The sequence below is a fragment of the Oryctolagus cuniculus genome, chromosome X (genome assembly GCF_964237555.1).
Source record: "Oryctolagus cuniculus chromosome X, mOryCun1.1, whole genome shotgun sequence".
NCBI classification, from domain to species: Eukaryota; Metazoa; Chordata; class Mammalia; order Lagomorpha; family Leporidae; genus Oryctolagus; species Oryctolagus cuniculus.
In genome coordinates this window covers 4,766,253-4,791,491 of record NC_091453.1, presented here as the reverse complement: position 1 = coordinate 4,791,491, position 25,239 = coordinate 4,766,253, and the positions used below count along the sequence as shown (strand labels likewise).

At 50.0% G+C, this 25,239-nt stretch overlaps 2 protein-coding genes across 6 annotated transcripts in view; one reads left to right on the top strand and one right to left on the bottom strand.

Moving 5' to 3' along the window:
- Positions 1–251: 251 nt before the first annotated feature.
- Positions 252–24,424, top strand: RS1 (retinoschisin 1). Of its 2 annotated transcripts, XM_070066319.1 has the most exons (7): positions 252–352; positions 1,386–1,678; positions 7,459–7,484; positions 8,006–8,111; positions 15,513–15,654; positions 18,036–18,231; positions 20,811–24,424. In XM_070066319.1, the coding sequence occupies exons 2-7, from the start codon at positions 1,534–1,536 to the stop codon at positions 20,961–20,963; spliced, it is 768 nt and encodes a 255-aa protein (XP_069922420.1). In that variant the 5' UTR covers positions 252–352; positions 1,386–1,533; the 3' UTR covers positions 20,964–24,424.
- Positions 9,690–25,239, bottom strand: part of CDKL5 (cyclin dependent kinase like 5) — a 221,810-nt gene continuing 206,260 nt past the window's right edge. The window contains exon 20 of one of the 4 annotated variants that reach the window (XM_070067272.1): positions 9,690–10,077. In XM_070067272.1, coding sequence (XP_069923373.1) covers positions 9,984–10,077 — 94 coding nt within the window. In that variant the 3' untranslated portion in view covers positions 9,690–9,983. The remainder of the gene's footprint in view (positions 10,078–25,239) is intronic. The other 3 variants (XM_070067277.1, XM_070067275.1, XM_070067278.1) reach the window with 3 other exon arrangements.

The window sequence follows — 25,239 nt, the reverse complement described above, 5'->3', positions numbered from 1 at the left end:
GCTCAGGTTAGCGAACTGGCTTTTCTTTAATACAGCAGTAGGGTTAGCACAATACATGCTTGTCTGGCTCATAAAGAACCCATAGACCAAACAGCAGGCTTGCAGGCATCCCCAAAATGCTGATTGAACCACCAGACGTTTCTCTAGTTCCTTTTTGCTCCTCTTGATTATTTCATTGTAGTTTCATTTGGGGGTGTGGCTTATTGCTATTATTTTTTTTAATATTGGCCTTTTTCATCTTTGAGAACAGGAAGGGCCCTGGGATTGTCTGACTGACGTGGTGGAGAATTAGGCGAAGAAGGAGGAGCTCAGTCTTTTTCTTTGCATTTTTCCTCACACTTTTCTTCATTCGGTATGTAAATTTGCAGCTTCTTCTAACATGACTTCGCCTGTTGTTACAGCCGCTTCACTGACTTTGTTCTTTCTGTCCCTTGTCAGTGTGCAGCTCAGCGGTGGTCAGGCTGTTCAGTGTTGTGCAGCAGACCTCCAGAGCCCATCCACCTTGCAAAGCTGAAACTCTGTACCTATTGACCCCTGCACCTGCTCCTGGCTCCTGGCTTCCGGCCGCCCCAGCTGCAGCCCTGGTGGCCATCTGGGGAGTGAATCAGTGGATGGACGATCTCTCTCTCTCTTTGTAACTCTGCCTTTCAAATAAATAAACAAATCTTGAAAAAAAAAAAAAAAAACCTCCCATCAATGTTATTCTTAATGACTATACTAATTATGTCAAGCATGTTATGAGTGTTTTGCATATTACATCCCATTTAAGCCTCAAAACAGCCCTGTGAAGTAGGCATTCTTACCAGCATCTTCCAGGTGAGAAAACTGAGGCACAGAGACGTTAACTACCTCGCCTAGAGGTCCCGAGGAGCAGGTGGCCACACGGGATTTGCTTGGTGATCTGTTCTTAGCCCTACCAGACTGCACGGCCTCTCTTTATTTACTTTTGTTTTAAATTTTTTTTAAGATGCATTTATTTGAATAAGCAGAGTCACAGAAAGAGAAGGCAAGACAGATCTTCCATCCATTGGTTCACTCCCCAAAAGTCCCGGCCAAAGCCGAATCCAGGAGCCAGGAGCTTCTTCCAGGTCTTCCTGGTGGGAGGCAGGGGCCCAAGCACTTGGGCCATCTTCCTACTGCTTTTCCAGGCCATAGAAGAGAACTGGAGCATCTGGGACTCAAACTGGCGTCCATGTGAGATGCCAGCGTCACAGGCAAGGGCTTTTACCCGCTACGCCACAGCGTCAACCCCATTCTGCTATTTTCATACAATTCAAGAATGTTAGTGCTTATTTGGCAGGCAATCACTCAAGGTCATCCCCTGGAGGGTGAATGGACAAGATTAAGACCTGAGCCTTCTCGTTCTTGTTTCTATTTCCCTCCAGTGCTTCCTTCACATTAAAAGCCAGAATGAAACCTGTATCTTCCTTGCTAGACCAACTGCAGTGGGTTTTCTTACCTGCCCAGGCAGGTAACTGTGTGGGTTAACTTGATGGGGCTCAGCAGGAAGACCTAAGAACTAAACGGAATAAGATGCTTAATGAGGCCGGTGCTCAAGTTAATCCCCTGCTCCTGGGCCAGCTCCCACTGCAGCGAGGTAGAGCCGCTGCCAAGGACGAGAGGAAAATGCTACACAAGATGGAAGGCTTCTTGTTCTTACTTCTCTTTGGCTATGAAGGTATGTGCTACTCAACCACTGGCGTTTATTACACCCTGAATCATAGGGTTTAAGTCATGATGTTGTTGATAAGTAGAAGGACAAGCTGAATAATGAAAATAGCAATTAGCAACACATGTTCACCAACATGTGTTCCTTATGGAACAACAGTTGTTTGTGCGGATGGGGTCGTCTTTGTCTTGCCATCGGCTTTCCCATTCAAAGGATGCCGAAACTCAACAGATAGGAACCAGGGGCTCAGAAACCATATAAAATAGCTATAAATTGCAACAATTACTGAGTGATGTGGGGTGTTCTCAAAAACTTTTAAGAGTCAAGGTTAGAATGACAATTTGATCTTCGAAACCAGGACGCTATTGAAGGTGGAGGGTGCTATTAATAACCCTGCTAGACAACAGGTGTCAACCAGGACTGTCCCGGACACATCAGTGCAGAAGGTCACCCTGGCTTAAATACGGATTAGCGGAATACACCAAGGACTACTGGAATCTAAGAAAAATCATAGTCCAACCGAGACTCGGGTAATCCCAAGACTCAATACACTCAATTCAAACTTGCTGAATATGGCCCTGGCAGGAGGGATGTGTTGTAGCTCCCCCTGTGTTCCCATTTTCATAAATGACTCTTAGTATTTGCGAATGCCAAGGTCATTTTGCAAATCCCAAGCTATACTTTTTTTTTTTTTTTTTTGGACAGGCAGAGTGGATAGTGAGAGAGAGAGAGAGAGAGAGAAAGGTCTTCCTTTGCTGTTGGTTCACCCTCCAATGGCTGCCGCGGCCGGCGTGCTGCAGCGGGTGCACTGCGCTGATCCTAAGTGCCAGGAGCCAGGTGCTTCTCCTGGTCTCCCATGGGGTGCAGGGCCCAAGGACTTGGGCCATTCGCCACTGGAAGAGGGGCAACCGGGACTAGAACCCGGTGTGCCGGTACTGCAAGTCGGAGGATTAGCCTAGTGAGCCGTGCACCGGCCCTAAGCTATACTTCTAAGTAAGGATCATTTAGACCCATTGTCTGGCTTTCCCCCTTGCCATTAAGAGTCAGCCGTGTTTCCCAGTAACTCGTAAATGCTTGAAGGTCCTTTTGGAATATCGTTGCTTTGCCCTTACTTCTTGTGCTTTCTTCGGCTAGAAAACCTAAGCAGAGTCTTTCAAGGCCTAGATCCAAATATTCCTGGGTCTCAGACATCCACAAGGCTCACCCTCAGCTTTCTCTTTGTGACTGGCATTGAGATTCCTGGGACCCGCCTCTGAGCATCTGCTAGGGGGCAAACGGTGTGTAAGAACCTGACACGCATAGCAGATCCTTGCTACCTTCCCGGCGCTGAGTTTAAGAACCCGGCTCCGAGCCCCCTAAATGGAAAGAAGTCCTGTGAAAGTTTATGAATGCGTTTTTAAAGCAGACCTACCCATTCTGTGGATGGCGGCACTAAAAGCCACGCTGTAGGATAGCTCTCTTTCCTGTTCGCTAGTTTTCCCAATCTCTGCAGAGCTGGAGAGTTCTGGAAAGTCCAGGAAAAGCAGAGCACAGCATCTGTCCTGGTAGAACGGACAGTGGCCAGAGGGCAGGTGTAGGAGCTTGTTGGGTTTTCTTACCCCCCTCCCTACCACCGCCCCAGCCAAGGTCCTCCACTCTTGCCACAGTTTGAAGGAAACCAGTGCGGCTGTGTGTTCCACCCTGGACCAGAGGGACGCTCCAGGGGACAGAGAGCAAATCCAGGACACGATCAGTGCGGTTAGCGTACAATGCAGATGCAATGCACACTCAAAGCCATACTCCAGCGTCCGCGTGGGAACCCGACAGCACACGCTGTGTCTAGACTCCGCTGTTCCTGTCCTCCTGGAGCAGGCGGTCCTCCTCACAGTGAAATGAGGTGAACAGATAGACTGCCACGTATCGGGGATCAGAGTTCGCTTGGGACCACGCGCACCCTCACAGCAAGGCCCAGCTGCGTCTTCCAGCTCAGCCTGGCTTCTAGTCATCTGACATCTTAGATTGTGTCCAGTGACGAGTTTTCAAATGTCCACCTCATTCAAGTACAGGAGCCCGTGGCTTGGCTGGGTTTGTTACCAGGAAATGAAGACGGGCCATCCGGCCTCACCTCACTCGTGGCTGCGCGCCTCTGTAGCTGGGCCAGCCACCAGGGATTGCAGAGTGTTTTTCAAAAGCAGCTTTCTTGCCATGTCATTTATATCTGGTTAAGTTCAGCCATTTTCCGTGTACTCGCCAATAGTTTGTGACATACTAAGATCTGTGGCGGATGCGAGCATTTTTATCACCCCCATCCCTTCCCAGCCCCTAGCAACCCCAGATCCACTCTCTGTCCCCGTCGATTTGCCAATTCTGGACATTTCGTTGAAGTGGAATCACACAGCATATGGGCTTTTGCCTTTCATTTGCATGTGTCTTTGAGGTTCATCTGTGTTGAAGCATGTACACATAAGAGATTTACCCATGAGTACACCCGTCACCTAAAATAGTAACACTTCCCCACCGAGAGCAATTTCCTTCTCGCTCCTGCACAGAGGGCCGTTACCGCAGCCTGCTGTGTCTCTCCTGTGTCTTATTCTTGATTCGCAGGTAGGTTGGAGCTGCTCACAGATGGTGTTTAATCATTCATCATTTTATGTGTTTCTCCTCTGCTTCATCTCCTCTCTGTTAGCAATATGCAATTAAAGGCATGAGAACAGCCTTTCCTATGTGGCTCTAACGCACGCATCTCCTCTTAGGCTTGCAAGGTACATGCCAAGAAACAGGCGTGTCTTGAATTTTCTTGCCGCCGGTGCAAGGGCGGACTGAGCCCCTCCATCGCGTGAAGCTGAGCTGGGGAGCAGCCGCCCTGTCACATCAGATGTGCGGGGATCATAAAAGCAACCTGAGAGAGAAAACCAGGCCGGCACACAATCGACATCTTTGTTTTTCCTTTGGAGGCTGGCTTTTTTGCTTTTTTATTTTTTTCTCGTCACCACAGTCTCATTTTCTGGTATGATAATACATTGTAGTCAAGGCTTGCACTTTTTGTTCTCCAGCTTCTTGGTGATTAAATCATTTGGGGGGGTGCGGGGGGGCACGACTAGCAGCTACGTTGCTGCTCCCTTGGTGACAGCTTTTCCTGGAAAATGCCTGTTGTTCCTTCTCTCTCTGCTCATTTCCATAAGGATCCGGCATCTCAGAACCCTAGGGCGCCTACAGACAAATGCTTTCTGGGGCCAGAAATCAGCCCCAAACCGGATTGAGCAGAGACACAGGCTCTGAGGCCAGGCCTTCCTCCCAGCAGGGTCACTGGGAGATGTGAGCTAGGGCTGCATCCATCTCCCCCTCCCTTCAGGGCCTTCTGCCCAACGTGGAGACTCCTCTGGGGCCCACCAGGGGACCTGGAGTCTACAAAACTCCCTGAAGGCCACGTCCCTGAGCGTCGCTGGGACTCTGCTTCGTGTGCTGGCAGCTCAAGAGACCCTCTTCAGTGACAGAGGCAACCTTTGAGTCATACTGATTCGCTTCTGAAATTAGCATCTCTCTGGTTGCCTGCTCAGCCTTGTAGGCTTCTCCAACTTCCTGTGTCCCAGGTGGAACCCCCTCCATCCCAGTCTCCCCAGATCCTGCAGCTCTCTCCTCCCACTGGCTCAGGCCTCAGCGTGCTCATTCCTGCCCACGCCGCCCCACATGGACTCTGTGAGCAACCCCACAGGCGCTACTTCCAAATACAGCCAGCGTCTGGTCAACTGCATCACCACCGCCGCCACATCACCGCCCCCCGCTGCGCTGGCCGCACTCACCTCACAGACCCTGCTTTCTTGCCACGTCCTCACATGGTGCAAGGGGCAAGCCAGCTCTCGGGCCCCTTGTAAAGACAGGAATCCCACTCACGAAGGCACAGCCCAATCACCTCCGGAAGGCCCCACTTCCCAGTACTGTCACCTGGGCAATTAGCTTTCAACACGTGAGTTTTGGAGGGATGCAAACACTCACACCATGGCAGGTACTGATGGCGCTCCCTCACTCTGGTAGCTGAGAGGGCCAAGGGCCTAGGAGAGACAGCAGTGCGGTAGCCCCAGGTGAGGGGTAGCCCTGAACCTTGCCCCTTTCCACCCATCGCAACCTGTGCAAAGCACTCAGCGCGCGCATCATCAGTGGTCCAACTGCTCCTGGGGCTGCGTGCCACTCGTCCGCAGAGTGAGGCTCCCGTTTCCGAAGTCTCGGGCCTTAGTTCACTACCAGACTCACAGTGGTCATGAAAAAGTGCCCACAGAAGGGGAGAGGGCAAATGTGTGCTCTAGAAATGATGGCTTTTGTCATTGTGATGAAAAACACTCTTGGAAACAACTCAGTAGGCCTCAGATGCACTTGGTAAATAGCCAAGGGGCTACAGAATGGACTTTACCTCCCATTTTCTCCACGCCACGCTTTGTGTGAAACCTTTACCGTGGGTGTATGTTGCTTTTGGAGTCAGAAGATTAAAGCATGGTTTTGTTGAAAATGAGCAATGGCACTTTGGTGCTGCAGGAGAGAAAAGCTATTGTGGCTGAGGTCTCTACGACAAGACAGGTTAACAAGGGGCAAGCATGCAAATGTCGTCCCTACATTCTACACGTGTGGCCCGGGAGCCTTCCGAAATGAGGATCAAGGGAAAGGGGCCGTCTGCGTGTGTGTATGGACAGCTGGGTAGACGCGAGGTTGGAGGACGAAAGGATACGATCTCTCGGTAATAAGCAGGGGCGACCTAGCAAGGGCCTGTGCTCAGATCCCTCTGGGGGCCCCAGCAGCTCCAGGCAGCGCCCCTTCCGCATGCTCGGAGGGTGACCTTGCTGTTTCATGACCTACCTCAGGGAAGAAGCATCAAGCGGAATCACAGCTCCCCCGGCCCCCTTCAGGAGCCAAGGTGCCGTATTTCGGGGTAGCGTTTCCTGCACCCCATCAGTGCTTTCAACCAGAGCTGTCCAGTGGAACTTGCTGCCATGATGGAGACGCTCTGCACCTGTGTGGGAGCCACTAGCCCCGAGTGGCTGTGAAGCACTTGAAATACGGCTGGTTGGACTGAGAAAGTGACCTCTTATTTATTTTAATTCATTTAAATGCCAATAGCCTCATGGGACTAGCAGCTACTGCACTGGATAATGCAGCTTTAAACAATCTGTTTATGCTAATATATACTTTCCATTTTCCCACATTATTTGTGCGGCATTTATACTTTAATGTGGTCTGACGTCTCCTGTACATTATCGACAAACCTAAAGAAGGATTTCTACACAGTGCCCTAGCACTACGTAATGGAAATGTAGCACCGTGAGGGAACTGGGAATCGACTCCTACACAGCACGTTGGGCCAACACCAAGGGTGATGATGATGATGATGATGATGAATTAACCAGTAAAGAAAAAGCCCACACTGTTAGGCAGAAAAGCAAAGCAGGATACCCCATTGTTCAGATAGTGCTTACCAAATGTAGTTTAAAAACCTGGACAAAATGGCTAGGAAGGTTTACACTAAGATGCTAACAGGGCTGCCGCTGGTCGTGAGAAATTCCGCAGCCCTCCCCTCCGGCACCTCCCCGCTTTGCTGCATCCCTGGGGTTTCCAAATGCTAGAAGGAGCGAGCACCACCATCATCATGTCCTGTTCGTGTGGACTTTTGCTGGCCCTCGTTTCTCAGCTGTGGCTATTCTTCCTGGCAGATATTTCTGGAGCTTGACTGTTTCCGGAAGGGGCTTTTGGTAACGTCCATGGGACTGTTTTGCCGAGTGTCTCTTTCTTAAGTTGATTTTTGCTCTCTTGTCCTTTCGGCTCAGCCACACTGGGATTATCGTCTACTGAGGTAAGTTATAGTGAAAGGCTGGAATTTACACTGATATGGCTTTTGAAGATTTGCCTAGCCCCAAATAATGGATAGGATTATCACTTAATTAGATAGGGGTGTGTGTGTGTGTGTATTTTTTGGGTGGGGGCGCTGGCATGTTTTATCTGGGCAAGCTTCAAGACTGGTGTTCTAATGAGAAGATAAAACCAAACCAAGTCTTTAATCAGATGGTGCAATCTTGAATCCAACACCTTTTAAAATCAGATTCCCAGTTAGGAAGTCCCGTGGAATGTGAGGCGTGCAACCTCAGAAGGAGGTCTCCGAGCCCCTGAAGCTAGCTCTAAGGGGGTGAACGCTGCCCTCTACATTGGATCTGGCTGTGAGCTCACTGGCTGGTCACCTGCAGTGGCACACGCTGCATGTTCAGGCCGGGTTTATAATCGCACAGCAGCTGTAGGGGACATGTAAGGGGTGGCACGGGCTTTGAAAACAAGCTGACCACAGTTGCCTTTGCGTCCTGGCCCTCTGGCCGCCCGCAGGATGAGAGTGAGGACCCGTGGTACCACAAAGCGTGCAAGTGCGACTGCCAAGGAGGAGCCAATGCCCTGTGGAATGCAGGTGCCACCTCCTTAGACTGCATACCAGGTGAGTGGCCCCGTCCTTGGGGTGCCAGGTAGAAACAGCCCGCTAGAACACCGCTGTTCCTCCTCCCTCCACCCCGGCTTCGTGCCCGGCTTTCCCTCGTTGACCTCTGAACTTTCAATCCCCACTGGGCCCTGCTCCAGCGCACTGCCCTGATGGCATTGCTCCGAAACAGTGTCCTGGGTCTCTACTTGGCTACCATGGAAAGGTAGAGCCTCACTTTCCACGGAACCAACTGAGGAGACACTGATGGCCAACAGAACAGAGATCTGGAAAACGAACCCAGGCTTGAGAGTCAGGAAGGCCACAGTTGGAATCCTGGCTGTGTCGCTTCTGAAGTCTGCCTATGGCTTGGCTCTTTGTTGGTCCCTCAGAGGGGACAGCATGGTCCAGGCTGACAACCATGTGTGCCCAGCCCCTTGCAGCCAGGGGGCGCCATCTGAGCAGTTCTTACCCAAAGAAGGAACAAAAGGGCTGCCCCTCCAGCTGGCTCTCCCTGGCCCAGCTGGTACACCACCTGCTGGCGTCCTGGCTTCTCCAGCAGCGCCCCTCCCCCACCCCCGGGGTGGAGGGCGGGAGACAAGTTACCTGGGGCAAAAAACAAACCTGTGCCGTGTGTGGACCTCTGGAATTTCCGGGACAGTTGGTCCTGTAGCTAAGGCAGCCTTCCTCTAAGACAGGGGCTTGCAGTCTTTGGAAAAGACCAGAACACAAAGCTGTGCAGCTAGGTGCACCACACAGCCGGGGGCACAGGGACTCAGTCCTGCCGCTACAGTTGTTTTGCACAGCCCAGGCGGCTCTAGGTTGCCAATCCTGGCTCTAAATGAGACAGCACAGCACTGAATCAAAGCCAGTCCCCTTTTTTCCGGAGCCCCCTAAGAGTTCCAACTTTGGGAGCTGGGGCAGCCCCAGCCAATGTTTGCAATGCTTAATCCGGTCCTGGCTGGGAGCCTGTTTTGCATGAAACTGGCCTTGCCACCTGTCTCCAGTGGGGGGGGGGGGGCGGGGCGGGGGGGGGGGCCTGGGCCCCTGCCACCTCATTCACTTTACATCATAGCCTATGCCAGGCCAGGTTTGAGCCTCTCTTCATTCTTTCATCAAATTTGCATGAAAATGGAAAATTGTGAGGGCGTGTGGGGGTGGGGTGGGGTACAACGGTGTCCCCTGCCTCTGGCTTCCTATTGAGGAAAGGGGTAGGAAGTCCTTGTTTGTGAGCTGAGCTTGCTCCCCAGGGACACAGCGAGCCCCATGAGAAGAAAGCGGTAGGGCAGTGCAGTTCGGGGTGGGGGGGTTTCTATGGGGGACCGGCTGGGACGAGGGACACCTCACGCTGCCATTAGAAGCATTCGGGGTTGGGGCACCCTCCGGAGTGGACCTTGGAGACAGCCCTGAAGGCCTCGTCTCTGTCTTGGAGAACCTGATCCTGGAGTGCAATGGCACTGTTCGTTCACTGCACTGGTGCTGGAGTTCCACGCCTCGGGCGTTCTTTCTCAGAAGAGACGGAAAAAAGATTCTTTATGTCCACTGGCTGCATTGATCCCATCCATCCACTGTGAAGCAGAGCCAGGCTGGCGTGTTTGAGGGACAGGAAAATGACCCTGGGCCCTGCCCCGCCCCACCCAGCTGTCTCTCTACACAGTTGCCTTGAACTTGAAATTCTAAAATTAGAAATTCCTTTATCTTAAGGGTTCTGCTCTGCCCTCTGTGTTTCTTTTTTTTCCCCCCTAACAACGAAAATATTTTCAGGAAGGAAAACAACAGGAGCTGGGAGTTAAATGGTTGACACAGGGGTGTTAATTGGTTCTTCCATGAAAGAAGCGACTTAGAGCAACAGCACTAGCTGCAAGGTCCAGAAGCATCTTGGCCCTCGGTCTGTCAGATTTGTATTTCAATGTCGAGAATGCTGCTTGATGTCTCGTCATCCTCAGATTCGGAGCTCCCATCAGAGCTTGTCACAGGGGACAAGTTCCTAGAAAGCACGAAATGACAGGGGCGATCATTCAGAACAGCCTGAGCAGCCGGCAGGTGCACAGCGGCTGGTAATGCCCTGCCTGTCCCCTCCCCCACCAGGGCAGAAGGCTGGGGCACTGTGGCCTCCCAAGCTTCCGCTTAGCACGACTGCAGTCACCAAAACGTCTCTTTTCCACTATTGGGCCAAGACACTAGCACGGAGAGCAGGGATTCGGGGAGGAGGGTCTAAAAGTAGGCAGAGTCTTCAGAAAGTTCATGGAAAATGTCTATTATGAAAAAACATTTCAAAAACCTTTTGCACCAAAACAAATGTATCTGTTAGTCACATTTTCCACAAGGTTTCTGAAGTACCCTCATATAACAAATCAATGATTCAGTAATGTTCTACTTTATTCCGAATTTTATATTCAAGTTTATAATATTCTTCTATAAATATCACTCTATATTTTCCTACTCCATATTCCACTGTGTTGACATAGATATCCAAGTCTAATATGCATGCATAATAATATTCACATATCTCTAGAATCTCTTACAAAGAATGTCCCTGAATTCTCTTTGCATTTCTTTGGGTTAACATTCTTTATAATTACGCCTGGCCTTTATGCTTACAAATGCGGAAAGTATTGGTTGAATAAAAAGGACCGGTATGAGGGTGCTTCAAACAGTTTGTGGATCAAGCAGGTGTTTGGCCTAGCAGTTAAGCTGTGGGTTAGGGTGGCCACATCCCATGTTGGGGTACCTGGGTTCAACACCTAGCTCCCGCTCCTGACTTGAGCTTCCTTGTTAATGGAGACCCTGGGAGGCACAGGGATGGCTCAAATAACCGAGTTCCCGCCATGGACCTGGACTGAGTTTCTAGCTCCTGGTTTCAGCAGTGGCTGTTGCAGGCCTTTAGAGGGTGAATCAGCGGATGGGAGTTCTCTGTCTCCTGAATAAATAACTCTTAACAACCTATACCAAGCGGCCGGCGCTGTGCTTTAGCAGTAAAGTCTGCAGTGCTGGCATCCCACAAGGGCACTGGTTCGAGTCCCGGCTGCTCCACTTCCCATCCAGCTCTCTGCTATGGCCTGGGAAAGCAGTGGAAGATGGCCCAAGTCCTTGGGTCCCTGCACTCACATGGGAGACCTGGAGGAAGCTCCTGGTTCCTGGCTTCAGGTCAGCCAGGCTCTGGCTGTTGCAGCCATCTGTGGAGTGAACCAACAGATGGAAGACCTCTCCCTCTCTCCCTCTCTCCCTCTCTCCCTCTCTCTCTCTCTCTCTCTCTCTCTCTCGTTGTTTCTCTCTTTCTGCCTCTGTTAAGTCTGCCTTTCAAACAAATAAATAAAATAAAAAAAAACCTATACCAAAAAAGTTTTTAGAAAAATAGAATTAAAAGATGAATTTATTTTGGTGCAAAAAACCTTTGGAATCACATATACAAGAGATCTTCTAAAAGTTCATGGAAAATGCACACTATGAAAAAACTATGGCCACATTTCAACATTTTTACACCAAAATAAAGTATCTTTTAATTACATTTTTCTACAGACTTTTAAGGATCCTCATAGGTGACACACCCGTAAGCTGGATGAGCAGCACCATACAGATATGCCTTTCTCCATCTAACGATCGAATCTTGGCCCAGAAGGACCACCTGAGCCACCAACGATGCAGGCTTTTCCTTAAGAGTGAAATGAGTCTAGCAACAGCTTAACAGCCGCACAGCCACGTTCCAGTGGGCAGAAAGCTTGGGAGGACGGAGTGCTCCGTGCATCTGATAAAGCCACTCAACGCCGCCTGCAGCAGTATTTATGTTGCTTTCTAGCTCATACTCAATTTATAGTTTCCTGCCAATTGGGCCCGCGGCTCTCAGCGCTGCCGTCAACTTGGCACTTCCTCCCTCAGCTCTCTGCCTCCTGTTTCTGCCATCTTTGCTGCTTGTCGCCAGTGGCCACCCAAAATGGGGTGACTGCCTGTTTGATCCCTTCACTCACCTGTTCTCCAATCGCTACCTAGCGAGCGCCCAGCACAGACAGGCATTCGGCTTGGCTTGGAGGACAGAATTCTAGCAAGACAGGCAGGGGAGCTGACGATAACCACGGGCAGGAGTACTGTGACAGGCGCATAGGTTGCCTGGGGAGGCAGCCCCTGGAAAGGCCGTCACCCAGCTTAGGGTGGGCCAGGGAGGTGGGCAGAGATCTGGAGGAAGAGGAGGGCTGGCCAGGTCAAGGGGTCGGGAAGGGGACAGAAAACAGCCTCCAGGGAAGCCCTTAGGCTCGCATGCGGTCCTGAGGTCCTGAAGGGAGCTTGGGTGGGACCACCGTTGGAAGAAACGGGGGAGTCAGGGTCAGTGACAGTCACATAACTGGACTGCTACTTGCCGAGGGAAGGTGACATCCACCCCCAGGTCCCACTGGCTCTACACAGGCTTCCTTGCCCTTGGCTGTTCATTGCAACCCCTGCAGCTCGGTCGTGATGCCCAGCCCTCCCCCAGACCAGTGACATCACGCCGCGGGGCACAGCCCCAACATCAGCGCTTCTACAGCTCCCCGGGTGATGCCAGGGCACAGCCCAGGTTCAGACCCACTGGTCCGGAGTCTCTGCTTTGTGCCATGGGCCAACCCAGCGGGAGGCAGCTGGGGAGCCGTCGGCATCGAGGCCCGAGACCCAGAGCACTGCCCGGGGAGCTGGCTTAGAGGCTGGTCGATGAAGGGCTTGCTTTCATGCACGCAAGGCGTGAAACTGCTTTGGGTCACCCAGGTGGAGCTAGTCACCTGGCAAACATTCAGGGGGCACTGTGATGAGGCTTGGGGCTAGGAGTCAGGCACTGGCTTCAAGAAGCCAGCTGAAGCCACAGGGACAGTGAGACCCTGGCCTCCCTGGAGAGAGCAGCCAAAGTCAACACCACCAGATTCCCTGCTGCCTGGCTGAGCCCTCACAAGCCTCAAGGCCACTGTCGCTAGCCAGGTGCCCCTGTGGCTCTCCAGCCTGCTCTTCACCGGAAGGTGGGCTAGCTGGGAAAGAGATGTGGGCGAAAACAGGGGGAGAGCAAAATGCCAAGACTAAGGTGACTGGGAGAGGCAGCTTTCTGCCACTGGGGCCGCTCTTCCAGGCTGGAGGGGCCTTGGAAGGGGGAGGAGCCTGCGAACCCAGCGGCACTCCGCCCGCGCAATCCGCCACATGCCTAATGCCTTCCCTGGCAGCCGCGGCTTGCAAGGAGCACTCTGAAAGTGCCTGTTAGAGATGCCAGCGCTCTGGGGATGCAGTCCCGGAGCCTGCGTTCCTAACAAGCTCCCCTGATGGTTCGGCCACTCAGGCCTGGGTGAGTGGCCCATAAAGTGCTCCTCTCCTCTCTCCCAGGAATTGACATATTTTCATCAACTCCCCAAGCCTTGGCTACTTGATAAACTACAAATGCTACTCCTCCACTCCCGGCCCTTGGAGCTGCTGGTGGAGTCACATGCCATTCCTTTGGTGCACGAGGGAGAAGGGGAGGTAAACCCTTCTGGCCTGAAGCTGTCTTTGCAGGCATTCTGGGGTCCCTGGGGGGCGTTGAAGCTTGCACGCTTCATGCCGTTTTGCTAGCTTTTGAGAAATTGTTCTTCAGGAAGATTTAGCACTCCACTGTGTGATTACAGGTGACGGCAGACTGATGTTCAGCTCGTTGACCTGAACTCGACTCTACATCAAGAAAATACTTCTAAAATTTTAAAATTATTTACATTTGATTTGAAAGGCAGAGAGAGGAAGACAGAAAGAGCCAGAAAGAGAGAGAGAAAGAGAGAGAGAGAGAGAGAGATTCCATCCACTGGTTCATGCATTTTCAAATGCCCACAACAGCCAGGGCCAGGCCAGAGCCAGGAGCTCCATCTGGGTCTCCTATGCGGTGTCCAGGACGCGGGTACTCGAGTCAGCATCTGCTGCCTCCCAGGCGCATTAGCAGGAAGCTGGATTGGAAGCAGAGCAGCCAGCCAGGCCGTGCACCAGGCACTCTGAGATGTGAGCATCCCAAGTGGTGGCTTAACCCACTGCACCAAAACAGCCAGTCCAGAGAAAGTCACTTGATTTGCCTTTTTGGAGTTTATCAACCATAGTCAGAAAGCTAGGACACGTATTTGCCTAAGTTTGTCCTTTGTTTTCTATAGAAATTCAGTTAGGAACTCGGTGTGGTAAATTGTTACTAACTGAATGAGGACTTCCGTGTTGACACACATGGTACAAAGATGAGGGGTAGGGAACTGCTTAAGGACAGCTCAGTTGATGTCTCTGTAGTTCTCTTGGCCTTATCCCCATGGTGCAATATGGATACTGGTGCACCAACCATCAGGTCTTCCTTCAGTCTAGGCAACAAGAGGGAAGAAGGGGCAAACAAAACCTGACCCGAAATCCCCAGCAGACATTCTCTTATATCTGGCCCGGAATTGTGACATGTGGTTATTTTCAACTATAAGGAAGGCTAGGAAAGTTTTTTTTTTTTTTTTAAAGCATGTCACATTGTGGTCCCCAGTAAAATTTGGGTCCTTTAGTCAAAAGGAAGAGAAGGGGATTAGTGTGTGGCGTAGCAGTTAAAAATACCGGCCAAGACGCCGGCATCCCATCAGGCTGCTTGCTCTCCCGACTCCAGCTTCCCGCTAAGGCAGACTCGGGGAGGCAGCAGGAGATGCTCAAGTAGTTGGGTCCCTGCCACCCACTTGGGGGAGACCTGGAGGATCCGGAGTGGGTTCCTTGCTGCTGGCTTTGGTCTGGCCCAATCCTGGCTGTGAAGGGTATTTGGGGAGTAAATCAGAGGATGGTAGCTCACTTTGTCTCTCTACCTGTCAAGTAATTACTAAAATAAGGATAAAAATAGAAGGCGAGAACAGATGCTGGGATGGCAATTCGCAGTCTCGGGCCAGATCATTCCACACTGATTTCACTATGAGGGGCCATAGAGACCAAAGCAGCAGAGAAGTCATCTAACAACCAGTTTGGAAGAAGCCGCTTCTTTCAGTTCCGTGCTCAGCGGTCCCTGAGCACATTTGCCCCATTTTTTTCTTGCTGCTGTCCACTGTTTTCTCCCTATAAATTGTCTTTGTCTGCTGCCCAAGAACAACCAGGGGCCCTGATGTCATCACGCACGATGGGGAACCTCCCCTTACTGAGGCAAAGACAGACGCACGGCACTTGGGTACAGGCTCTGGGTTTCCAGGTCTCAGCTGGTGGACAAGGTGCACTCTGCCTTTATGAACGTTGTGACTGTGGCGATCCCTGCGCCCAGCCTCCGCTCTTCCCGCATGGGCAAGGGGACAGCACAGGGCCTGGCTCTGCCGGTTGTGAACCCGGCTGACAAGGAAAACAGTCTCATCTCCCAGATACAAAGCAGATGGGCTGCTGTCGCTGTTTCAGATAGCTCGTGTTTCCAGCATATTGAGACAGGGCTGTTGGAACGCGTGTTGTTTTTTTCTCTCCCAGAATGCCCGTATCACAAGCCCCTGGGTTTCGAGTCAGGGGAAGTGACAGCAGACCAGATCACCTGCTCCAATCCGGAGCAGTACGTGGGCTGGTATTCCTCGTGGACCGCAAACAAGGCCCGGCTCAATAGTCAAGGCTTTGGGTAAGTGGCCAGGTGGCCCAGGTGGCCCAGGTAGCATTTGTCTTGTGTGTTTTGAAAACTGGGTCTCTCTAATAAATGCATGGGGCAGAGTACACTTACTTATTTAGCAACTATGAAGGCACTTCAAAAAGTTTGTGGAAAATGAGAATTAAAGGTTATTTTGGTGCAAAAAAACCCTGTGAAATCCAGGCATATGCCTTGCGTAATAGTTTCCATGAGCTCTTGAAGACCCTGGTATGCTTGTGTTTCAAAAATTTTTTGCACCAAAACAAACTTATCCTCTAATTCCTTCTTCCATGAACTTTCTGAAGTGCTAGCTTATTGACTGAGTGCCTTCCACAAGCCAAGGACCACGGATAGCAGCAGTGGACAAGGCAGCTGAGGTCCCTAGCCCAGGAAGCACACAGTTTCGAAGGGCCAGTGGCCTGTAAGCACACGGTCATAGCTGTGTGATACAGATAGCCAGCCCACTGGAAGTATCAGGCAAGATATTCTAAGGAAAAGATATTTAACCTAAGACTTGACATTGGCCAGATGAGGGATGTAAGAGGCAGGGGGCCAGCACATCCAAAGGCCCTGAGTTGCGACCACATCTCCAAGGCAGGGTGTGGGAACATAAAGCCAACAAGGCTAGAGCACAGTAAGACAATGTGGAGAGGTAGGCAGACATAGGTAGTGCAGGACCTTCCTTGTATGTCGTGTTAGTGACTGCTCCTTGTCTGAGGGAAAATGGCAGGATGTCGGCTGTGTGCTAGTTAGCATAAGGATTCATGCTGCCATAACAGAGCCCTGAAGCACAGGGACTCCAACAAGTAGAAGTGGATTTCTTGCTCAACTAAAAGTTTCATTAGGTCATCTAGGATCGTCAGGGTAGCTTGATGGTATCAGGGGCCCAGATTATTTATTTTTTTTAAGATTTATTTATTGGGACCAGCGTTGTGGTGCGGTGGGTTAAACTGCTGCCTGCAATACTGGCATCCCGTATGAGCTCCTCTTCGAGCCTTGGAGGCTCTACTTTGGATCCAGCTCCCTGCTAATGCACCTGGGCAGGCAGTGGAAGATGGCCCAAGTACTTGGGCCCCTGCTACCCGCAGGGGATACCCGTATTGGGGTTCTAGGCTCTTGGCTTTGGCTTTGACCTGGCCCAAGCTTGGCCATTGCAGCCCTTTGGGGATTGAACCAGTAGATGGAATCTCTCTAACTCTGCCTTTCAAATAAATAATTTTTTAAAAAGGGCACATCTATTTGATAGGCAGAGTGATCAAGAAACAGATTTTCCATCTGCTGGTTCACTCCACAAATAACCCACTGTGCCATGGTGCCCGCCTGAGTCTCAACTCATGCACTGTTATTCTGTCATCCTTAACATGAAGTTTCCATCTCGGGGCCCAAGATGGTTGCTCTAGTTCCCACCATCACATCCACATTCTAGTCAGCAGGGAAAAAAAAAGCAGAGCATACTTGCTTTTAAGGATACATATTCTAGTGGTCATTCCGGCCCACACTACATAGATCAAGAATTTGGTCCAATGGCCCCACCTAGCTACAAAGGGAACTGGGACATGTACACTGGGTGGCCATTTGCCCAGATGGAACTTAGGGGTCCTGTCTCCAAAGCAAGGAGAGAAGAGGATGCTGGGAGGTGGTCAGCAGAGTCTGCCAGGTGAAATACAAAGCTGATGTGGGGTTTTGGAAAAGTTGTCTGGTTTCTGTGGGGACAGTCGGTGGGGGACAAGTCAGCCCAGGAGACTAGTTAAGTAAGGTAGGGTGCTGTGGACTAAGAGGTGGCAGCCATGACGGAGAGAAAGAGAGGAGTTGGAAGAGTGCGGGGTGGAGCCGGCTGGCGGACTCGGTATCCGGTGGGAGGAGAGGAAGGGCCAAGGCTGGCTCGCAGGCGGCTGGCCTGGCCTGACCGCCAGAATCCTGACTGCTTGTTGGGAGGGTGGCAAGATTAAAAGCGACCTTTGCCTTTTTTTCAACTTTTCTGTAACAACACAAAACAGGGAGCAAGAAACACGAGAGGCAAGTGAACCCGGGAGGGGACTGGCAGGCAGGGAAAGCCAAACAGGAAAACGCTTCGAAGAAACACACGTTCAACCACACCCACAGGCAATTTCGGCCACATCGAAGGCATTTCTCTGACAGATCAGTTGAAGATGGCCACTTTTCTCAAGGAGGTGGAGGTGTGGAGAGGGAGAGAGAATGCAGTGCGGGTGGGGCCAGCAAAGGCTGGACGCTTCCTGGGGACATGAGACAGTGCAGACTGCCCGAGGGTTGCGGGGCCTCTCCTGGGCCTGGTATGCCCCCCACAGCCAGTGCTTGCTGGGGTTTCGTACGCAGCCGCAGGGGGCATCTCTCGGGCACTTGCTGTGTCCCCGCAGGTGCGCTTGGCTCTCCAAGTTCCAGGACAGCAGCCAGTGGTTACAGATAGACCTGAAGGAGATCAAGGTGATTTCGGGCATCCTCACCCAAGGACGCTGTGACATCGATGAGTGGATGACCAAGTACAGTGTGCAGTACAGGACCGATGAGCGCCTGAACTGGATTTACTACAAGGACCAGACCGGAAACAACCGGGTAAGTCGGGCTTCCTCCACGCCACCTCCAGCTCATACTCTGTGTGAGCCTCCTCCCGTCCGTGTGCTCTTTGTCTCAGTTAGAGCTCTCATCCCATGGCGTGTGGGCCATTCGGGCTTCTTCCACATGACTCGGTCTTGCCTTGCCATAGCTTTGGTGCCCAGCACAGTTTGAGAATGAGCTCAAGAACACCTTGAGGGCATTCTCACATCAGTATATAGGTGCTTGAATGCTCAAGACTGCCCAGTCGAACTGTCTGGATCCTTGAACACTCTGCTATATGGGTCTGCCTTGATCTGTTAGCCATGCGGGTAGACCATCGCCCATTTCTATACAAACAGCCTCTCCTTACTGTTCACTGAGACCCGGCTGGGATATGTTTGACAACCTAGAAGTTCGCCACTTAATTATGCACATGGCTATGAACAAGGACTGCACCAGTGTGGACACGGGCGCTGAAACCTTTGGGCGACTACAGGCTGTTCATCTTTGCCCACTGAGGTCGTTTTCACTGTAGACTAACTCAGTAGGCCCCTGACTGCGTTACTGGCAATGAGTAAAAATGAATGGTAAACTCATGGCCATTTGGAAATGCTCAGTGTCCTTCGGCCTCATGGGTGAATTTCTTTATTGCATCAGGTTAAGTAGTCACGTGCAGTGAAGAATCAGAAGGCTTTGTGGTCTCTGGTGACAATCTGCAGAGCAAGACATTCCTGGGTTGACGTCTCAGAAAGTTTTTTTTGTTTTTGTTTTGTTTTGTTTTGTTTTGTTTTGCCAGGCAGAGTTAGACAGTGAGAGAGAGACAGAGAGAGAGTTATAGACAGAGAGAGACAGAGAGAAAGGTCTTCCTTCCGTTGATTCACCTCCCCAATGGCCGCCAGGGCCAGTGCTGCGCCGATCTGAAGCCAGGAGCCAGGTGCTTCTCCTGGTCTCCCATGGGGTGCAGGGCCCAAGCACTTGGGCCATCCTCCACTGCACTCCCGGGCCACAGCAGAGAGCTGGCCTGGAAGAGGAGCAACCAGGACAGAATCCGGCGCCCCAAGCGGGACTAGAACCCGGGTGCCGGCGCCGCAGGCGGAGGATTAGCTAGTGAGCCATGGCGCCGGCCCCAGGCAGTTTGAACACACTAGGAAAAACTGTGGACATTTCATTTCATTGTTCCTGTTTGTTGGCCTCTCCACGAGTTGTTTCTCGTGCCCTGTGCCTCGGAAGGCCAGGCTGGCTCTGCAGAGAGGCACTCCACTCTGGCACTTGGGCAACCCAGCAGAGCCTGGTTCACGGTCCCTCTTCATCTGCTGCTGACCTGAATGGGTTCAAGGACAAACAGCTAAGCGAGGATGGCCCCTGGGGAAAAAGGCAAGGTCATGGCGGACAAGGCCCTTCCTGTTTGGTGGATGGAGGAGGCCAAATGCAACAATCAGATTTTTTTTCAGGAAAGCAACGGTTCCTGTCATTGGGACAAACATTGCAACTCTGGAATGAGGACAAAGAATGACTTCTTAGAAATAGGGCCCAAAACATCTACTGCCCCTTCTTACGTTCCATCCTGAAAAACACTAAGCAAATCCTTTCTGGAATTTTCCTTCTAGTTTTTAGCGTCTTCTAAACTTGTTTTAAAATCAGTCTAAAAGGTATTTGTCACTTGTATCAAAGCAGGAACGCATATTTTAGCTCCAGCTCACAACTTCAGAGGCCCAAGTTGCCCCACTTGGGATACCCTGGCAACAGAAGAACATCCCTCTCACAAATGTGATGGGCCTTTTCAAAACTTCTGGCCAAAATGCACAGGGATAAACACACAAAATGTGTGGTAAGATGCATTTTCTTTTCTGCTTTTTTCAAATATTTGAAGTTGAGTTGAAGGAGTGACAGAGACAGGGAGAGACAGAGATCTTCCATCTGCTGGTTAACTCCTCAAATGCCTGCAACAGCCAGGGCTGGCCAGGCTGAACCCAGGAACCTGGAACTTCACTGGGATTTCCCATGTGGGTGGCAGGGACCCCAGTACTTGGGCCATCTCCTAGTGTCTCCCAAGTGCATCAGCAGGAGCCTGGACCCAGCAGAGCAGGTGTGACTCGAACCAGTACTCCGATATGGAACACAGGCATCCCAAGCAGCAGGGTCATCCTCTGTGCCACAGCGCCCACACCGGAAGAGGCGTTTTTATCAGTGCCATCCAAGGAATTGTCTGTGATGACGGCGAGGTTCATTTCTGTGACATCCAACAGGGTGGCCACTGGTCGGTCACATGTGCCTCTGATTTCTTGAAATGTGGCTAATATGACCAAGGGACTGGATTTCTCTAAGTTTAATCTGTTTAAATTTAAATGATTCCATGTGGCAAGTGGCTTTCATTTGAATGGTGCAGTTCCAGACGTCGCCACATAGCGACTCAGACACGCAAGTAGGTGCCAAGGATCACTCAAGGTCAGATCTGGGGAACACCTGCGAATTCTCTGTGCTCTAACCACTTTCTAAGAGCTTCCACGGTGGAAAGCTGGGGCCTGTCCCAGACAGGAGTTGTTCTTCCCTCTCCCTCCCCTGATGTGGTGGTGACAGGACCTCCTCCCTCTCTCTAGGTCTTCTATGGCAACTCGGACCGAAGCTCCACAGTCCAGAACCTGCTGCGGCCACCGATCATCTCCCGCTTCATCCGGCTGATCCCGCTGGGCTGGCACGTCCGCATTGCCATCCGGATGGAGCTGCTGGAGTGTGTCAGCAAGTGTGCCTGATGCCCGTCTCAGCCTGGCACCTGCCAGAGGGTGGAGGGCGCACAGGGCCACGGGAGGGCCCTGACACACCACTGGGACAAACAGCACTTTCGAATTGCAGAGCTGGGTAGAAAGTATTTCCTTTTTAAAAAACAGATAAAGCTTCTGATTCCAGTGAAAGAAAAAAGAATAAATGAACCTATTCCCCACTCAGGGCCAAAGAAAATAAGAACAAAGAATACATCCCTAAAAACGATTTTCTCACAAAAGCCTAAGTGGCAGGGATAATTTGCTGCCTTCACTTTTTTTTTTCCCTGTCGTCTCTCTGTGACACGATGAAAGGTGCAGTCTCAGGGGAACACAAAGCAGCCCTGATAATTTGAAAACTCTTTTGCTTTACCCCATTCAAAACTGGCACAGAGTTTCATAAAGCAGCCTTGCTGTGAATGCAGCAGGGAGCGAGCACACTTCTCCTCCTGGCTTTCATTCAGCTGTGGCCAAAGAGAATTTCAGAGCACCTGGTGGGCAGCTGAAGGTTTCAGGGGTGGCAGGGGAGCAGGCCCAAGTGTGGTGGATGGCAGCCTGTGGCCTATCACACAATGGGCCTGGTCTCTTGAGAGCCCATACATGACAAATGACCGAATGTCTACAGGAACATAGCCTCCCCTGCTCTGAGTTCACACCTTGCAGGTGGGTTTGGGTCTTTAGTGCCAGGAACACAGGGACTGGGGAGGGGCCCGAGCTGTTGGCCTACAGCTCAACTCTGCAGCCCATTCAGGCTGAAAGCCCCAGCTATGGTCATGGCAGGTGAATATATGGGCCAGGCGGCACGCCACGCAGCAGTCTTTCTACGTTTAGGAACCCCAGATGACAAGAACATGCTGGCATTTCCCTTGATCCAGAGCTACTGTTTTCAAGCAAACTGAACATATTTTGACACCAGCCAGGCCCAGGAGCCTGTCCCTGGCTGCTCCCCCTCCAACCTCTGCCTTGTAACACCCAAACACACTGGCTCCTGACGTTTCTTTGGGAAGCAAAGGGTCTGGCCTGCCCCTCTTTTCCTGGAGGAGCTCCTTAAGCAGGGAGCCTGGGAGTCTGAGGGTGTTTGTCATCTCCCTGCTGTTTTGGGGCTAGCAGCTTTACATTTGCCGTAGCACCCTGCTACTCTCCATGCCATATACCTGACACTGGAAAAATGCTTTGCCCTGCCCAATCTGTTCCCAAATATAAATGTATCACTTCAGGGCCAGGGGGCGGCGGACACCCATCCTTGGCCTCAGGACACATGGACAAATCCATTTGAAGCAGAATGTCTAAAGAGAGACGCTTACATGGAAATTAACTTTTATCATGACAAATTATCAGAGAAATTGGCAGCAGCCCGAGTTAAGGACCTTCCACAACTGGCACATCATACACAGGCATAAATAAGAGTACAGTTTAGGTTAAAAAGAAAGTAACAAAACAGTGTGAGGCCAGTGTGAAGGTTCTCCTAGTAATTGTTGCAAATTTTTGTTTTGTAACTGCATTATTGAGATAAAGGTCACATACCACATAATTTTCACTTAAAGTACACAATTCATTGACTTTTAGTATAGTCAGTCATGCAACTATTATCACAATCAAGCTTAAAAGATTTTCATCGCCCCCAAAAGAAATTCTGCACCTAACAGCCATCACCCACTAATGTACCTGCCCACCCCAGCTCTAGGCAACCTCTGGACCTTTCCTATAAATGGAATCATATAATATGTAATTTTTTTGTGACTGGCATCTTTCACTTAGCATAGTGGTTCTTTTTGGCTTGTTTATTCGAGAGGCAGAGAAAGAGAGACAGCCCATCCACTGGTTTACTCCCCCAAATTCCCAGAGCCAGGCACTTAATCCAGGTCTCTCACATGGGTGGCAGGGACCCAACTACTTGAACCTGCTGCCCCCCAGGGTCTACATGGTAGGAAGACTGGAATTGAGAGATAGGGCCAAGAAGTGAACCCACACATTCCAAAATGGGATGCGCACAACCAGCACCTTAACCTCTAGGCCAAACACCCACCTCCAACAGAGTTTTTAAAGTTCACCACTGTTGTATGTATTAGTATTTCATTCCTTTTCATTGCTGATTATCATTCCATTGTGTGGATAGACCATCATGTTATTTATCCATTCATCCATTGATGGGCAATTGGGTTGTTGCCACTTTTTGGCTATTATGAATGATACTGCCATGAACATAACGTTTCATTTATCTTGTATATACACGTAGGAGTGGAATTGCTGGGTCACATGGTAACTATATTCAACCTTTGGAAGCACTAGTTTTCCAAGTGGCTGCAGCATTATACATTCCTACTAGCAATGTATGAGTTTTTCAGTTTCTCAGCAACACCTGCTGTTGTCTTTGATTATGACCATCCTAGTATGTACGAAGTGGTATCCATTGTGGTTTTGATTTGTAATTCCCTAATGATTATTGATGTTGAGCATCTTTTCATGTGTTTACTGGCCATTTACATGTTTGCAGAAATCTACTCAAATCCTTTGCCCATGTAAAAGCTTACAACCTATTGAGTTGTAAGAGTTCTTTGTATGTTCCAGATATAATTCCCTTATCAGATAGTTAATTTGCCAATATTTTCCTCCCACTGGCTTTCCCCTTCCCCCGAATGAAGTCCTTTGGAGCATAACATTTTAAAAATTTTGATGATGTCTAATTTCTTTTTCTCTTTTGTGCTTCTGGTGTCATTATCTGAGACACAATTGCCAAGTCCAAGGTCATGAATAATTACCCTTATGTTTTCTTCTAAGAATTTTATAGTTCTACCTTTTATGTTTAGATCGTTGATCCATCTTGTGTTAACTTTTGCATATTGTATGAGATTGCGGGGGGGAAGGGTGGTCTAACCTCATTCTCTTGCATGTGGAGATCCAGTTATCCCAGCACCACTTGTTTTAAGGCCTTTCTTTCTCCATTGAGTGATGTTGGTACCATTGTCAAAATCAACTGACCTCAGGGTTTACTTCTGGACTCACAATTTTATTTCCTTACTGTCTTCGTTATTGTAGCCTTGTAATAAGGTTTGGAATTGGGGCATGTGAGTCTTCCAACTCTGTTCTTCCTCAAAATTGTTTTGGCTACCCTGAGTCCTTTGGATTTCCAGATGGATTTTAGGAACAACGAGTCAATTTCTACAAAGAAGTCAGCTGGGATTTCACATTGGAAATGCTCAATACTTCAAAATTTAATCAACAAGATACCAAGTTCTATAAAACATTTATCCGCAGGTCTCAGCTTATGACAATATACTGATTATTTACTTCATTCAATTCATGACAGAATGCATAGGAAGGAAAACTTTCACTGAGGAAAATCTGAGGCCTAAAGGGTCTTGAGGTTAAGTACATGAACTGTTTTTGCGGTATCATTTCTTTGTGGGGAAACTTCTGATTAAAAAAAACCAAATAAACCTGTAATGTAGTAAAAATTCACTCTTACCTTATTTTAACATGTTTACTTTTATTTTGAGAAATGCCAGAATGTGGTCTGCACTTGAAGATTTTTTTTTAAGCTATGGTAAAACATACACAACATTTTGCAGATTTTAAAATAATTAAATGAAGGGTTATGAACAAGGAAGTAGCATTAAGCCAATCTTAAGAAAAAAATCTGAGCGGATTCTGGTACTCAATGTGGGAGGAGGCGACCTGGACAAAGTAAAGGTATTTCAAAACAGAGATGCTGCTATGCATCCACTCTCAGGGCCCACAAGACTGGCCCCTAAAATGAGCCTTTGAACAGTTGGTGACAGAAGCCCATCTTTTTGTCTGCTGACAAACAACTTAGAAGGGCTGTTGCTTCCCCTGCGATTCCAAAAGTAGCTCCAAGCTGGGCCACTGGTAACCCCAACCACTTCACAGGGCTGACATGAAGATCAGATAGGAAACATGCATCAAAATGCTTAGTGACCTCTCACTGGGTTTCCTGTACTTGGCCTTCAAGATTCAGTGACACTCTTTGTCAACATCAATGGGACTGCCAGCTGGGTCACCAATAGAGCAATACGGTTATAAAGCTACTATTTAGTGGGACCTTATATGTAGTGTTTGGCAGGTTATCATCTCATTAAATCCTCACAACAACCCTATGGATTAGGGATTATGACTATCTCCATGTAAAGATAAAGAAACTGAGGCATAAAGACAAAAAGTCCCTTGCTTCAAGTCACACTAGATCTAAGTGGTGAAGCCAGGACACCGCTCAGGCAATCTGACCCTGGATTTAACCATTATACCAGAGTCC

Coding starts and splice junctions, on each gene's coding strand:
- RS1 (XM_070066319.1), top strand. CDS start 1,534: ATGCTTAATGAGGCCGGTGCTCAAGTTAATCCCCTGCTCCTGGGCCAG. Junction 1,679..7,458: donor ACTTCTCTTTGGCTATGAAG/GTATGTGCTACT, acceptor CTTTCGGCTCAG/CCACACTGGGATTATCGTCT. Junction 18,232..20,810: donor ACCAGACCGGAAACAACCGG/GTAAGTCGGGCT, acceptor CCCTCTCTCTAG/GTCTTCTATGGCAACTCGGA.